The 14,422-nt window shown below is 43.6% G+C and overlaps 1 protein-coding gene across 1 annotated transcript in view; it reads right to left on the reverse strand.

Moving 5' to 3' along the window:
• strip2 (striatin interacting protein 2) overlaps positions 1-13,143 on the reverse strand; it is a 32,426-nt gene extending 19,283 nt beyond the window's left edge. The window contains exons 1-5 of the mRNA XM_061714153.1: positions 12,920-13,143; positions 8,406-8,447; positions 5,286-5,355; positions 4,139-4,213; positions 528-665 (exon numbers count right to left, since the gene is read on the reverse strand). Of these exons, the coding sequence (XP_061570137.1) occupies positions 528-665; positions 4,139-4,213; positions 5,286-5,355; positions 8,406-8,447; positions 12,920-13,015 (421 nt within the window). The 5' untranslated portion in view covers positions 13,016-13,143. The remainder of the gene's footprint in view (positions 1-527; positions 666-4,138; positions 4,214-5,285; positions 5,356-8,405; positions 8,448-12,919) is intronic.
• Between the last annotated feature and the right edge of the window lie 1,279 nt (positions 13,144-14,422).

The following is a 14,422-nucleotide window of genomic DNA, read 5'->3' on the forward strand; positions in this document are numbered from 1 at the left end:
ATCTGTTCATGTTGCATTAAGCTGCTGCTATTCATTTCATGCCATTCAGAATGTTGCACTAAGATTAAGCCAAAAAGTATTTTAATTTTCTTGTGTTCGTGAGTTTGACTGGATGTCATTCGACTACCTCTTTTGAAGTTAAATCTATTTATTTTTGTTATTGCACTATTCTGCACTTTTTGTTTTAGTTTACAATTTCATGTTTTTCCATTTTGTGGCACCAGTGCTGATAAGCTTTGTTGAAATAAATGTCCATGTTGTCCATGTCCATGTTAAATGTCCATGTTGTTCTCCTTTTTTTTTTTTTAATTCATTGCCAAAATGTATCTGATCGGGAAAAAGTATCGGAAATGTATCGGGAGCCAAAAAAAGGAAAAATCGGGATCGGGAGATACTCAAACTCAAGTGATCGGGATCGGATCGGGAGCTAAAAAATCCTGATCGGGACAACCCTAATAATAATCTGTATTCTTGATGGTATTGGTTTGTTCAGAGCTGGCTTGTTGTGAAACACTGAGGCTACGAACCCTGAGCCAGGTACAGGATGGCTCTGGCCACTTTCAGCCGCTTGTCCCTGTCCGTCACCTCCAGCGCGTCCAGCAGCCGCATGACGTACGCCTTCTGCTCCTCCAGCGCCAGCTCCGTCCACCTCCGGCCTCGGGCCACTGGGGGGGCAGGACAACGCACACACCCGTTACTTTCACTGCTATTTCATCAGCATTTGTTAGACTACTGTGAAGAAATGCACAAGTTGGAAAAGTCAGCAAATCCACTTACAACGTTTGCCCCACAGAAATGATTTTTTAAGAGGGGAAAAATGAGTTATTCTGTACTTATTCTGATTCAAGTAGCATCCAGTTTGTTTCCAACAGGAGCCTCTAGATCAGGGGTCGCCAACCCAAAATGTTGGAAGAGCCATATTGGACCAAAAACACAAAAAACAAGTATGTCTGGAGCCGCAAAAAATGTAAAGTCTTGTATAAGCCTTAGAATGAAGGCAACACATGCTGCATGGATCTATATTAGTTATAACTGGGGAAAGATTTTTTTTTTCATTATTCACTTCGAGAAAAAAGTAAAAATGTTGAAATGTCGAGAAAAAAGTCGAAATGTCGAGATTAATGTTGAAGTACAATCTAGAGAAAAAAGTCGAAATGTTGAGAAAAAAGTCGAAATGTAGAGAAAAAAGTCAAAATGTCGAGAAAAGTCAACATTTTGAGAAAAAAGTCTGAATGTCGAGATTAAAAAGGAAAGGAAAAAGGAAGAAAAAAAGAAGAAAAAAAAGAAAAAAAAAGGAAAAAAAGGAAAAAAAGAAGAAAAAAAAGAAAAAGGAAAAAAGAGAAAAAAAGGAAAAAAAAGAGAAAAAAAAGGAAAAAAAAGGAAAAAAAGGAAAAAAAAGGTCAAACATTTTTGAAAAAGCTCCAGGAGCCACTAGGGCAGCGCTTAAGAGCCGCATGCGGCTGCCAACCCCAGCTCTAGATAATCATTTTACTACGATCATGAAAAAAGTTCTTGTGTGTATAATGAATAAGATTTTTAATCTTCAGTCACCAATGCTACCTTTTCATTTCTTTCTCATTATACTACACGTATGCTATCATACACGTGCTAGCGTAGTTAAGACGTACTCAGACTGCAACTCCCCCTTAAGTAAGGTACGTTGCTATGGAAACCCAAGGCGTCAGAGAACAGATAGCTGAGAAAAGATTAATAACGTGACAAATAGAGGTAAAAAAGTTTAATAAATAATAAACCTTGTTTATTTAACATCCACTCTTCCTCACGCAGTGGCGTGAGGTTTATTTGAAGTGTGGAGGGGTTGGGGTTGACATGTTGTGGCTGTGATTGGAGGAGCTGCCACTGGAGCCTAGTTTATGTAACTTTATCTCAAAATATTCATAATTTTAGCAAATACGGCAGAAATGCAATTACCAACTGCAACTTTAATGTTGTAAAGACGTAGTAACACATGCCAGCGTACCCCGCAGTGAATAGCTGCAGAGCGTGTAAATTTGTCGCCATAATGTGTCGACTGGAAATGCAGTGACGAGAGTTCGACAGTGTTTCTGATGGAAAAACGGGCTCATCGACATGCTGCTTGAATTCAGCCACTTTCACATGGAAATAACATTCACATGCACGGCTGAAAGGTTTTTCTGTTCATATTCTTACCATTAAGACGTCATGATGAGCACCAACCTGGTTGCTTTGTAATTGGCCGGACTGGAACTTTATGTCCATTAACTCGGCGAAATACAAGAAATAGGCCATGTGCCGCTAAGTAGCCGTGCCGTTATCTGGATGGTTGCTCATTATTAAATCCTTCTTGCACTAAAGGTTTGCCAAAGGTTTGATGATAAACTACTGGAGCAGTGAGAAGCGGCTCTGCCAGGTGAAGGGTTTATACCGTCACTTCAGCCAGGAGCTTTTTAACGGGACGGGCCAAACTGTCAGGAACCGAGCTGGAGCTGCTCCCCCCCTTTTCACTTTTTCCAACGTATCTTCAAAGGGTAGGTGTCTCACTCAGAGATCTCCCTGCACGAGGTGGATTAGTTCATTCAGTGCAAGTTCATGACCTCATTACATCTCGTGAATAAATATTACAATTGATCTGCACCGTCGTTCACGAGATAGAAAAACAGCGTACAAAGAAACGCCCTTGCCTTATCTGAGCCAGAACTCCTTTAAAAACAGATCAAGAAAATCTGTAGATGTGTCACGTGAACTGAGAAATTCAGGTTGTGAAATCCCTCTTGGTATTCTTGGACACCGAGGCCCGCCGGGGTGAAGATGAAAGGAACCGGCGCGGCATCCACGATGGTACCAGGGGTTAACGCTGAACACTACATGCAGACGTTGGAACAACTCTGTCTGGAATAACTTGCTGATTTCAATCATTTAAGATATTTTCCTACATATGCAAATTAACTGACTGCTGATTTAATCATCAGTTTTTAACGGCGTATGCTCTACATCAGTGAGCTGTAATTAACAGCGACTGATATAATGAAGCGTCTACTTGCACCAAAGGACAATGTAATTAATATTAATGCAATCCAAAGTGTCTCATTCAATAAACTTAAACATTACAACAACAAAAACCTTCCCTGCAGGACGGAGGACTGATGTCTTCTTCTATTGTTTGAGCTTTTATTTGATTAAGTTGACAGAAACAGGGATTATGCATCATAAAATCGTCATCGTCAGCTCAGAGCCGACTTGCCATTAGAAGATAATCTGACTTTCAGCGTCTCCTTAAATATAAACGCCTTCTAATTTTAGCAGCGTCCTTAGAAAATGTTCCCTTTGACAGATAACGACTTAAGTGAAACACGTCTACTGACCTCGGTCATTTATTTGAGTGATATACGTGAGAAGTAGCAGCGTGAAAGATTGATGAGCTCGCCGTCGGAGGCCCTCGGCGTGTAAACACTAGAGCTTAACTCCACACTCACACTAATGAAAAGATCCTGATGTAAAGAAGCGTCTCTGCTGGAGTAAAACACTTCCTCCTCGGCTCCGAGGGGTCTCCTTTACCAGATCAGATGATGGATGCTCTCTTGATCATAACAAGTGTCCTGAGACCTCTGTGCCTTCCACGTCTGGCTCTACATGATGATATAAAGCCGTTCCTTGTTTCCAGCTGAAGCCTACTTGATTTATCAAATCAGTTTCCGAGGAATAACACTATTAAAAGCAGATCTGCCAGGCGCAGCAGAATGCCGAGCTTCTCGTCGGAGGAGCAGCTTTGTTCTCGGCAAGCGAACATCAATCAGGCGGCTAAGTGGCGCTCCCGCCGGTATCTGTGAGGATTTCCACTCTTTCAACGGCTTGAAAGAGCAGCGCTTTGAAGTCTCCGCTCGCCCTCGCCACACAGCGCTCACGCTGGAGTCCAAACGCTGCTAACTCCGTTTGCTTTGCCTGCTTTTCCCCTCAGCGTACGCCGTTGCGTGTGAAAAGCTCTGTTTGGTTAACGGCAGCGGCGTCGAGAGGAGCAGGCAAGGTCACTGAGATTACTCTCTGTTCCTGAGAGAAACGGCAACAAACCCGGGGCCCGACGGGTCCCCTGAACACGTTCAGGGATGTGAAACACTCACTCACAACTACACACACACACACACACACACACACACACTACCATGGCTCCTGAAGTCCTCCTCAAAGTAGTCTCTGTTCAGGGCAAACTCTGGCTCCTCCGTGTAGCTGTAGAGCTCTGCAGACACAACAGCACAACAGGAGATATGAAGACCCTCAGCTTTCATCAGAAAGGACTCCAACAGAGTAAAACAATCAGTTATCAGTGTCATATTAGTGTGTATTGTTCTGTTTTCTGGCATCAAAACTTCCTCTTCAAACGTTAACGCCCTGCAGAAGCAGAAGTGACAGACTCTAAGCTCCCGTCCCCGTCCCCGTCAGCGTGGATCTCTTCGTTCAGGCGTGAGCCGACGGTTCGTCACATCTGTGATTGAAAACGTAGCCTTGGCCACTCTGATCCGTGAGGAGCGTTTAGCCTCGGCCCCGTCCGTGTGCAGACGGATACTCCGTCCCTGAAAGATTAGCTCTGACCAGAACCGTAAGGATGAATCACCTTAAAATCATCGTTCACTGTCATCTCTGCACCGAGAGGCGTGATGGATGTTCTGACCCATTTGCGTCTGCTGAAACCTGGCTCGTCTCTCGAGTCTTATTCTCGGTAGCCGCTCGGCTTCGGTCCGGATATTCACGTAGTTGGAAAGAACGTGTTAGAGAGTGTTTGATGGGTTTTTCCACAACAACATGGCTGTGCGTCTCCTCCTGTTCTCGGAGCTGTCAGTGTTCGCTGCGCCTTCGCCGCGGTGACAACATGCTGCTGGCAACGCGGCTGCAGCGCCGCTCACCGGGAGGACTATCACTCCGGCTTGGAATCAATCCCATTTTTGGATGACAAGATGAGAATTAAAGATGGAGAGGACCCAAGTCCTGTTAGATATTATTCCCTTTATTTGACTTCCATCAGCTGAGGATGGGACAACAGTCTTTCTATGGGTGTGTGTGTGTGTGTGTGTGTGTGTGTGTGTGTGTGTGTGTGTGTGTGTGTGTGTGTGTGTGTGTGTGTGTGTGTGTGTGTGTGTGTGTGTGTGTGTGTGTGTGTGTGTGTGTGTGTGTGTGTGTGTGTGTGTGTGTGTGTGTGTGTGTGTGTGTGTGTGTGTGTGTGTGTGTGTGTGTGTGTGTGTGTGTGTGTGTGTGTGTGTGTGTGTGTGTGTGTGTGTGTGTGTGTGTATGCAAAACAATCAAATGTTTTGTACCTGACAGCTCGGCAGTGAGCGTGTCCGTGTCTCCGTACTCAAACTCCAGGTTTGGAGACTCCATGGAGCTCTGAGGGAGGAATAAGAACAACACGTGAGCACACGCCAATATATGAACTCCACACACACACACACACACACACACACACACACACACACACACTCACACTCAGTGCTCCATGTGCACTCACACTCACACACAGGAATGGGTGATATTTTACCGTTCACGATATACCGTCAAAAAAATTCCCCACGGTAAGAATTTATCATCTTGCGGTAAAAATGATAAATTCCCGTTGATGATGTTTTTGTGTAAAGCCGGATTTAAGGAAGGAAGGAAGGAAGGAAGGAAGGAAGGAAGGAAGGAAGGAAGGAAGGAAGGAAGGAAGGAAATGAGCCTGAAAGAAAGAAAGAAAGAAAGAAAGAAAGAAAGAAAGAAAGAAAGAAAGAAAGAAAGAAAGAAAGAAAGAAAGAAATGAGCCAGAAAGAAAGAAAGAAAGAAATGAGCCAGAAAGAAAGAAAGAAAGAAAGAAGCCAGAAAGAAAGAAAGAAAGAAAGAAAGAAAGAAAGAAAGAAAGAAAGAAAGAAAGAAAGAAAGAAAGAAAGAAAGGAGCCAGAAAGAAAGAAAGAAAGAAAGAAAGAAGCCAGAAAGAAAGAAAGAAAGAAAGAAAGAAAGAAAGAAAGAAAGAAATGAGCCAGAAAGAAAGAAAGAAAGGAGCCAGAAAGAAAGAAAGAAAGAAAGAAAGAAAGAAAGAAAGAAAGAAAGAAAGAAAGAAAGAAAGAAAGAAAGAAAGAAAGAAAGAAAGGTTGATGAGTTTTTTGTGTAACATATAGATTATAGTTAAAAAAAGTGGAGGTGAATTGGTATTTTTTTTTTATCGTCATTTTTATTGTTATCGGGATAAATGCCAGAAATTATCGTGATACATTTTTTAGTCCATACCGCCCATCCCTAACTCACACACACACACATTGTGAGGCATGTTCCTGCCTCAGCATCGGGGTTCTCAGGTTATTATTGGCTGCTGCAGCTCCAGGCTGGTTCCATTAGCATCTTCAGTCTCAGATCCTCCCTCACACTTACAGGTGCTCTCTACGGGCGCATGCAGCGGCTGCTGCTTTAATCGGCCTGATTAAAACTGTTACCGGAGCCTCTCCCCCCTCAAAAAGTGGAGTGGCTTGGCAACGAAGAGGAACGACGCTACACCACAGGAAGAAGGGAGGGAGGGAGGAGGCGCCGGTGGCACAGGAGTCAACACGGCTGCCCGTGTCAGAGCTGATTAGCGGCCGTCTTCAGTCAGGATCTCTTGTGGCTCCGGCCTCAGCCTGTGACTAACGCGCACGGACAGAACACGCCATCTGATTTCATCTACGTGTTTGATGACAAAGAGCACTGAACTTCAAGAAGTTGGACTTTTTTTTAGTCTACCAACTGATTACACTCAGGAAGAGAGAAAGAGAGAGATGCAATGACAAGCTCCCGAGCGGGAAATAGCTTCTGCTCTTATCTGCAGACACACCTCATTAAAAGCAACATGACGCAGCACAATAACCAACATGCAGCCATGCAAATGAGGGAGCTGGAAACGAGCCTTTCAGATCTGCTGGAGCTTCATTGCGTTCATTAGTCAAGAAAGCTACGACGCAATCTGAAACGAAGCCAAAAACAGAGGGCTGTTACGTGTCAGAGTGCTAGTTGGTAACAGAGGTTGTCATCCTGGACCTGCTACTGTGAAGGAGCAGTTCTACATCCCAGATGCTGAACTGTTGGCGGTCGGTGGGCTTTCATCCATCCATCTACCGAGAGTTCACTTCAGCCCCGCTGTTGCCGGGCAACAAACACAACACTCCGATGCATTTGTGATCCCTGGAGATTTGGCCCAGGCCTCTCTCCGCTACGCGTCCTACTCTCCGATAGTGATGTTTATCTCATTTTTTACAAAAGTAATTTACACGGCAACGACATTATTTCCATTTGGGGGTTAATGAAGTATCATCCGCTTCAATTCAACGGTAGACTGGATGGTAACGAATGATTGGCCCAATCATCTGCTAAAACAGTGGTTCTCAAATGGGGGTACACGTACCCCTGGGGGTACGTGAGATTTTAAAATATACATATATTTAAAAGGTAGCATCCATGCAAAAATCCTTTAAAAATAATTATTTCATAAATAATTGAGGAAAATATAAGTCTAAATTCATAAAATGAATTCTATCTTCAGGAGTAGGCTATTCAACTTATTATCCTAAAACCGCAGAGTATCCCCCACACCAGGATGGTTCCACCTAACCTGTCAATCACCTGGCTTCACCTGTCAATCACTTGGACCAACGATGGAGTCGTGGTTGAAGCATAGCAGCAGCAATAATTTTATGTTTAATAAATCAGTTTCTGATGGCACAAAGCTCTGTTTTAGGTCTTTTTTTTTACAACCAAAAGTGCTTTGCGCTGGTTAGGGGGTACTTGGTTGAAAAAGTATTTCACAGGGGGCACATCACTGAAAAAAGGTTGAGGACCACTGTGCTAAAAGAACTGATTCAGTTGAAAACTTGGTGCCACACATCCGCCAGATGTTGCCCAAATCTGCATCTTTTCTGGACTTTGTCAATCAGATCTGGGCCATAACAGCACAAGACGTGAGTCTCTATAGGAAAAGAAATGTGGGCCCAATCTGGCCCACTTGGGGCATCTATGACTATGATGGCTAAGGTGTGGTCTACAAGCCCACAAAACATGCACATTTGGCCACATCTGGTGGATATATGGTTGGGTTCTGGCAGATACACTCATCATGAGTCAGTGCTGTCAGTGGAGGCCAAACGTGGACGGGGAACAGCTCTGTTTACGTCATCGTCCTACATGAAGCATCGGTGGGGAAGTGTTGCCGGTGCACCGAGGGTGTACTGCAGGTCAGTGTCAGACCTTCACAGTTCAGGATTAGCAGGGATTAACTTTGTTTAGGTGTTGTTAGTCCGATTGTGACACATTAGTTCAATTTCAGTCAGACTAAGATGTTTACCCTCATTTTAAAACTTCAGACTAATGAAACAAGCAGCCACCACCACCACCACACCGACCCCCCCAGCAGTTTCCCAGCGTTGTGCTGAGGTACCTACCCCGAGCCGGGGACTCATCTCGGCCCTGTAGAAGTTCGGTTCCTGGGAATGGGAATATGCGTCAATGTACAGTTAGAAACGCTCCAAATATCAGAAGTTCAGCTCTTTGATCCTCATCAGGGGGGGGGGGGGTGCAGGTCTGTAAATAAGGATGTGCTCCATGACTCATCAGCCCTGCTTAAATAACTCCACGCTGCTGCGTAACCGTCTCCTATAAATACCTGCTGCGGCCCGGCCGGCGTCCGCAGGGCATCAGCCGGCAGCGAGCCAAGCGCACCGTCTGATGTCATTGCTGCACTTGTAAACCAGGAAATGAGAGCCGCGTGGGGAGCAAAGACGATTGAGGGGAATTACGCTTTATTGTTACTGATGATGAAAACAGTCGGTGGCTCTGCTTCACTTTCATATTCGCAACCAGTAACAAGCACTTAGAAATCAATACGGAGCAGACCGCAGATATAAAGGAGATGGACGTGTGACGAGGCCCTGCGGTCCAGACGCGTCAGCGGTTTCCTATCAAGGACTTCATCTGCATTTGAGTGGCTTTATCTCATTTTGGTCCTCATTTCAGCTAATGCAGCCCTCGCCTGATAAAATCTTTACAAAAACAAGCTCAGAGACGACCAAAGTGTTGTTTTGGGCTACGGGGAGGGGCGGCTTTAAGCCACTTCTTCAAACACCTCCATTCCCACTAGAACTACAACTCTGAACAGAACTGAAGGGGATACCTCTCATGGGTAACGTCAGATATTTCCATGCCATTTCTAGCTCCAAAACCTAAAATAACGCCAGCCACACAGCAAATTGTGGTCCACCGACTGTCATCACAGCTGCATCTGCCTTTTATAGACAAAGAGTTTATGTTCAAGGCCTTGGACATCTCAGTTTCAACATCAGTCTCTAAAAGCGGACGTCCCCACGAGTCTGCAGGATCTGTAGACCAAAGACAATATTGTACAGCTCCTGGTTTTCCATTTGCAGTCAGAGTACGGTTCCTGGATAACAATCCACTGAGCTTTGGTTTGGACTTAGGAGGATATGGGACAGGTTGGCCAAAATATCTCAAAGCTATTGGCAGCCGCTGGACGACGGTGGGGCTTTTTCTTTGTTTGTTTAGATCCATTTGAAGCAACAACCAGCGCACATTTAGACTTGCATTGATGCATCACAGAGATATTACGATTAATTACTAGAGTAAAACTGATGGGTTTTTGCTCTTTAAACGTAGACTTGTGTTAAGAAAAATAAAATCCCAAAATTCTAATGTTCTTTAAGTAGTTTCTAGGGCTGTTCGATTAATCGATTTTAAATCGTAATCGCAATTATGTAATTAGAACGATGTTAAAACGTGAAACTCGTAAAATCGATTTTTCACTTTTTTTTATTTTTTATTTTTTTAACCTTGTCACACATATTAATGATTGATACCATATTAATGATTGATGGAAATACCTCTCAATACCTGTGACAAGTGCCCCATCGGAGAGGCTCTTTAGTGTAGGAGGGGGCGTTGTAACATGCCACCGGGTATCCCTCAAGCCAGATGCGGTAGACCGGCTCGTGTTCCTTGCAAAAAACTTGCAAATGTGAATAGCAAATGTAATGAGTGACATTACACACCTCTACCTCCTTCATGGGTTGCATTATTATTTAGCATGCAAAGACCCAGTTTAGTTTAATTAGAAAATGTCTTGTTTTATTTAATTGGAAATATAACTTACTGTATGTTTGCAAGTGCTGATTTGCTGATTATTTTTTTTTCAGAGATAAAACTTTATATTTTATTATATTTTTTAAAACCTTTTTTCAACTTATTTTACAGAGTTTTGCACTTTATTCATTCATTTTTGGTTTAATAAGAGCAAAGTTTGCACTTAAAGCCCAATGGGGCAAATGTTCAATTAAAAAACAGCATATTTGAAATCATTTCTTTGCCTTTTGTCAATTCACAAAATAATCGTAATCGAAAATCGGATTTTGAGAGAAAAAAAATCGAGATTTTATTTTTGGGCAAAATCGAACAGCCCTAGTGGTTTCCAACTATTTTAAAAAGGAGAATCTTTTTCAATGTAATGTTTGTGGCAAGTTTTGGTCACAATATCTCACACATACTGTACAAAAACGCCCTTCTGAGTCATGCCCCCCCCCCCCCCAGGTTCATTCACCACCTCCTCACCGGCGCAGCGCCTCAGCCGTCAGCTGATACTGAAATCAGCCCCGACTCCAAACTGGTGTCACTGTTAAGTGAGCTGGTTTGAGGTCAACATCGGCCAGCAGACATAAACAGCCCAGAGGAAGCGGAGCGTCCACATCTCGTAGATGATTTCAATGTCCGTCCAACGGCTGAGAGATGAATAAGCTCCAATTTCCTCTAAAACCCATTTTCCGTCGAGGGACTGACCAGTATCTCTCATGTCCGGTTTCTGGGATGAACAACCCCATGAATGGATTCTTATCTTTAGCGTCATTTTTCACGAAAAAAATGGCAGTTAGCGCCAAGAAACCCAAACACCAGACTGAACCGTGAACTGAACTGGTGTCATGTTTAAAAAAAGTGGAGGAAACCACAACAGCAAATAGGATCTCCAGACACGAAAGAGCAGACCCCCAAATCTCCAGAATTAGTGCATGCTGTTGTCCTCAGATTACCTGGTTTTTCCATGATTTCTTTTAGATCAGCAGTTCAGAATGCAAAGATACTCAGTTTAGAGAAATAGAAAGCAGAGACGAACATTTGAGAATATTGAACTCCATCAAGGTCAAAGATCGCATGGTAACCTGAGGCCGTTATTGACTGCTCAGTCAGCATCTATTAACGAAAGTGTCCCCATTTATCGCCGTAGTAAAGAAAAAAAGAGGTAACATTTTATCTTAGTTCAAAATGCCTACCTCATTTAATGTTCATTTCTTCTAATGTTCTTACCCAGGGGTCACCAATCCTGGTCCTCAAGGGCCGGTGCATGTTTTACATGTTTCGCTGCTTCATTGCACCGTGATAAAAGTGACTGTGTCGTTAAGAGAATTGTGCAGACCTCAATGACAAGCTGATGACGATGATTATTAGAATCAGGTGTGTTAAAGCAGAGAAAACTCTAAAACATGCAGGACACCGGCCCTCGAGGACCAGGATTGGTGACCCTTGTTCTTACCTCTGCTGTTTTTAATTGTTTTTTGATGGGTTTTTTTTATGTATTCTGCTGGTTCTATTTTTTAACATGTTGTGCACGGTGACCTTGAGTGCCAAGATAGGTGCCTTTAAAGATAAAATCTATTATTATTATTATTATTATTATTATTAAAATACACTGACGTGCTAAAATTAAAATAAAATGGGTTTTTTATTGCCTTTAGTCAAGCAAAAAAAATGTATTTTAGCTGCTAAACATGAACTCTTGTTCATTGAAGACTATGTTGGTGAAATGCGTTTGGTGAGGTGTATTAACTTCACCTCAGAGGTGCAAAAAGCTGCTGATTTAAAGGAGACCTATTATGAAAAACACGTTTTCTCTTGCTTTAACATATATAAAGTGGTCTCCCCTCAGCCTGCCAACTCAGAGAAAGAGGAAAGCAACCAAATTCTGCAGTGTCTGTACAGCCGCCCGGATGAGCCGTCCAGTGTGATGTGGATCTACGAGCCGTTCAGATTCTGCTCCCGTCGTTACGTAACGACGGGAGCGATGCGTGAAACCACGCCCACAACTAACTCCGCCAGCCGAAGCTTCCGCCATTTTTTCGTAGCGGTGTATCGCATCATTCAGGCAGCCAATCAGCACAGAGCCTCATTATCATAGCCCCGCCCACTCAGAATCCCGCATAGATAATGAGGTTAGAGAATGGGATGATAAAGACATGGCTCAGAGGCTGAATTTCTAATTTATTTAGCAAAAAAAAAAAAAAAAAGCTTGTTTCTAAGACATTCAAGGCCTGTTTAAAATATGTATTAGATGCAATAATAGACTCCTTTAAAAAGGAAGCACACTCCCTACTTTTGAACACCAGCTGCTATGAACAGGGATGTAAAGTCATGGTTGCAAAGGGAGCTGGTATACTTTATACATGTGATATTTTGCCAGAACCAAGCCTCATACATTGTCATTATCATTAAATGCTTTGATTAATTGCATAACAACGTCATTAAATGCCCAACAGCATCAACTTGTGACAGTGAAAGACAATGTGATCAAATCAATGATGATATTTTTTAAGCACCAAATGCCACTTGGGAGGGATTAAAGATGAGAGCTGAGGCTGGTTCTGTTTTAGTCCAGGGAAGAGCAGAGAGCAGCCAGGTGAGCTGCAGGTCCTGCAGGATTAGAGATGCATGTGTGGTGGTCTCAGCAGCAGCAGCAGCACATCCACCACCTGCACCACTGCAGGATCACCGCGCTATTTATAGGACCGGCTGGCCGAAATAACACCTCGCTGTCTGCAGTTCAGCTGCTCTCACAGCTCCCCGGGGGAAAAGATAATAAAAAGAAACGCGCACACCTCCACGGCGGTGGTGGCGGCTTTACCTCCGACTCCTTGTGCGGGTCCTTGAAGGCATCCTTGCCCCGCGCCCGCTGCCGCTCGCCCTGGTCCGGGAGCAGCTCCGTGTCGTCCGCCTGCATGCTGGCCGGGCGGCGGGTGTTGCATGCCGGTGCTGCGGGGCGAGGGGAGGACTGCACCGGCCGCAGCAGCAGCGACGCTCCGCAGGGCCGAGTGGAGGACCCGCCCCCCCCGGGCCGCTTGATTCGCTGGCCCGACGCGCGCCGACGGGGCGGGGTTTAGTAAATCGACGCAGAGCCTACGCTGTAGGCTCTGCGTCGATTTACTTAACCCCGTCCCGTCGTGTAACGCGGAACCATAAATCAGGCTTTACATGGAGAGGGACCTGGTGAAAAGCAGAAGTGCAGAGAGGGTCGGTGACTGATGCCACAGCAGCTGCTGAGCTCTACAGCTCACTAAAGCTACGGCTCAAGTTATTTTAGGGTTATTCTTACTGGAAGTTACATTTAATTGGATCTGTACATGGACTGTATAAGAAGAACTGAACAACCCCCTGTGACAACCAATCACAGTTAGTCATTTTAGCCTGACCAATTCAGCTTATGTTGCTAATTAAAGGGGACCTATTATGGCATCTAATACCTATTTTAAACAGGCCTTGAATGTCTTAAAAACAAGCTTTTGATTGTTTTTGCTAAATAAATTAGAAATTCAGCCTTTAAACCATGTCTTTATCTTCCCAGTCTCTAACCTCATTATCTATGCAGGATTCTGCATGGGCGGGGCTATAATAATGAAGCTCTGTGCTGATTGGCTGCCTGAATGACATGATACACCGCTACAAAAAAATGGCGGAAGCTCCGGCCGGTGGAATTAGTTGTGGGCGTTGTTTCACGCATCGGAGGCCAACCGATGTAAATCGCATTTTCGTTACGTAACGACGGGAGCAGAATCTGAACAGCTAGTAGATCCACATCACACTGGACGGCTCATCCGGGCGGCTGTACAGACACTGCAGAATTTGGTTGCTTTCCTCCTTCTCTGAGTTGGCAGGCTGAGGGGAGACCACTTTATATATGTTAAAGCAAGAGAAAACCTGTTTTTCATAATAGGCCCGTTTTAAAATACAGAATCTTTACGTAATTGGGAATTAAAAGTTGCGTTCCGTATTGAACCAATACGGACATATATCATGTTCTTATATATTGATGTCATAATATACAGGTGAAGGTCTGAAAATTTGAATATATTGGAAAACTTAATTCGTAGTAAATTCAACTAAAGGTGAAACAAATATATTATTTCCCACTACATTCAAAGTGAGATATTTCAAGCCTTTATTTGTTATGTGGATGATTATGACTCAGTTTATGAAAACCCTAAATAACATATCTTGCATTGCATGTAATGAGACTATGTAATGTATTCATTTTGCCTTTTAAGTTGAATTATTGAAATAAATTAACTTTTACACCATATTCTAATTTTCCGACCTTCACCTGTAGGTTATATTTATATTTACCTGCATA

This window comes from Cololabis saira, chromosome 23, assembly GCF_033807715.1.
Source record: "Cololabis saira isolate AMF1-May2022 chromosome 23, fColSai1.1, whole genome shotgun sequence".
NCBI classification, from domain to species: Eukaryota; Metazoa; Chordata; class Actinopteri; order Beloniformes; family Belonidae; genus Cololabis; species Cololabis saira.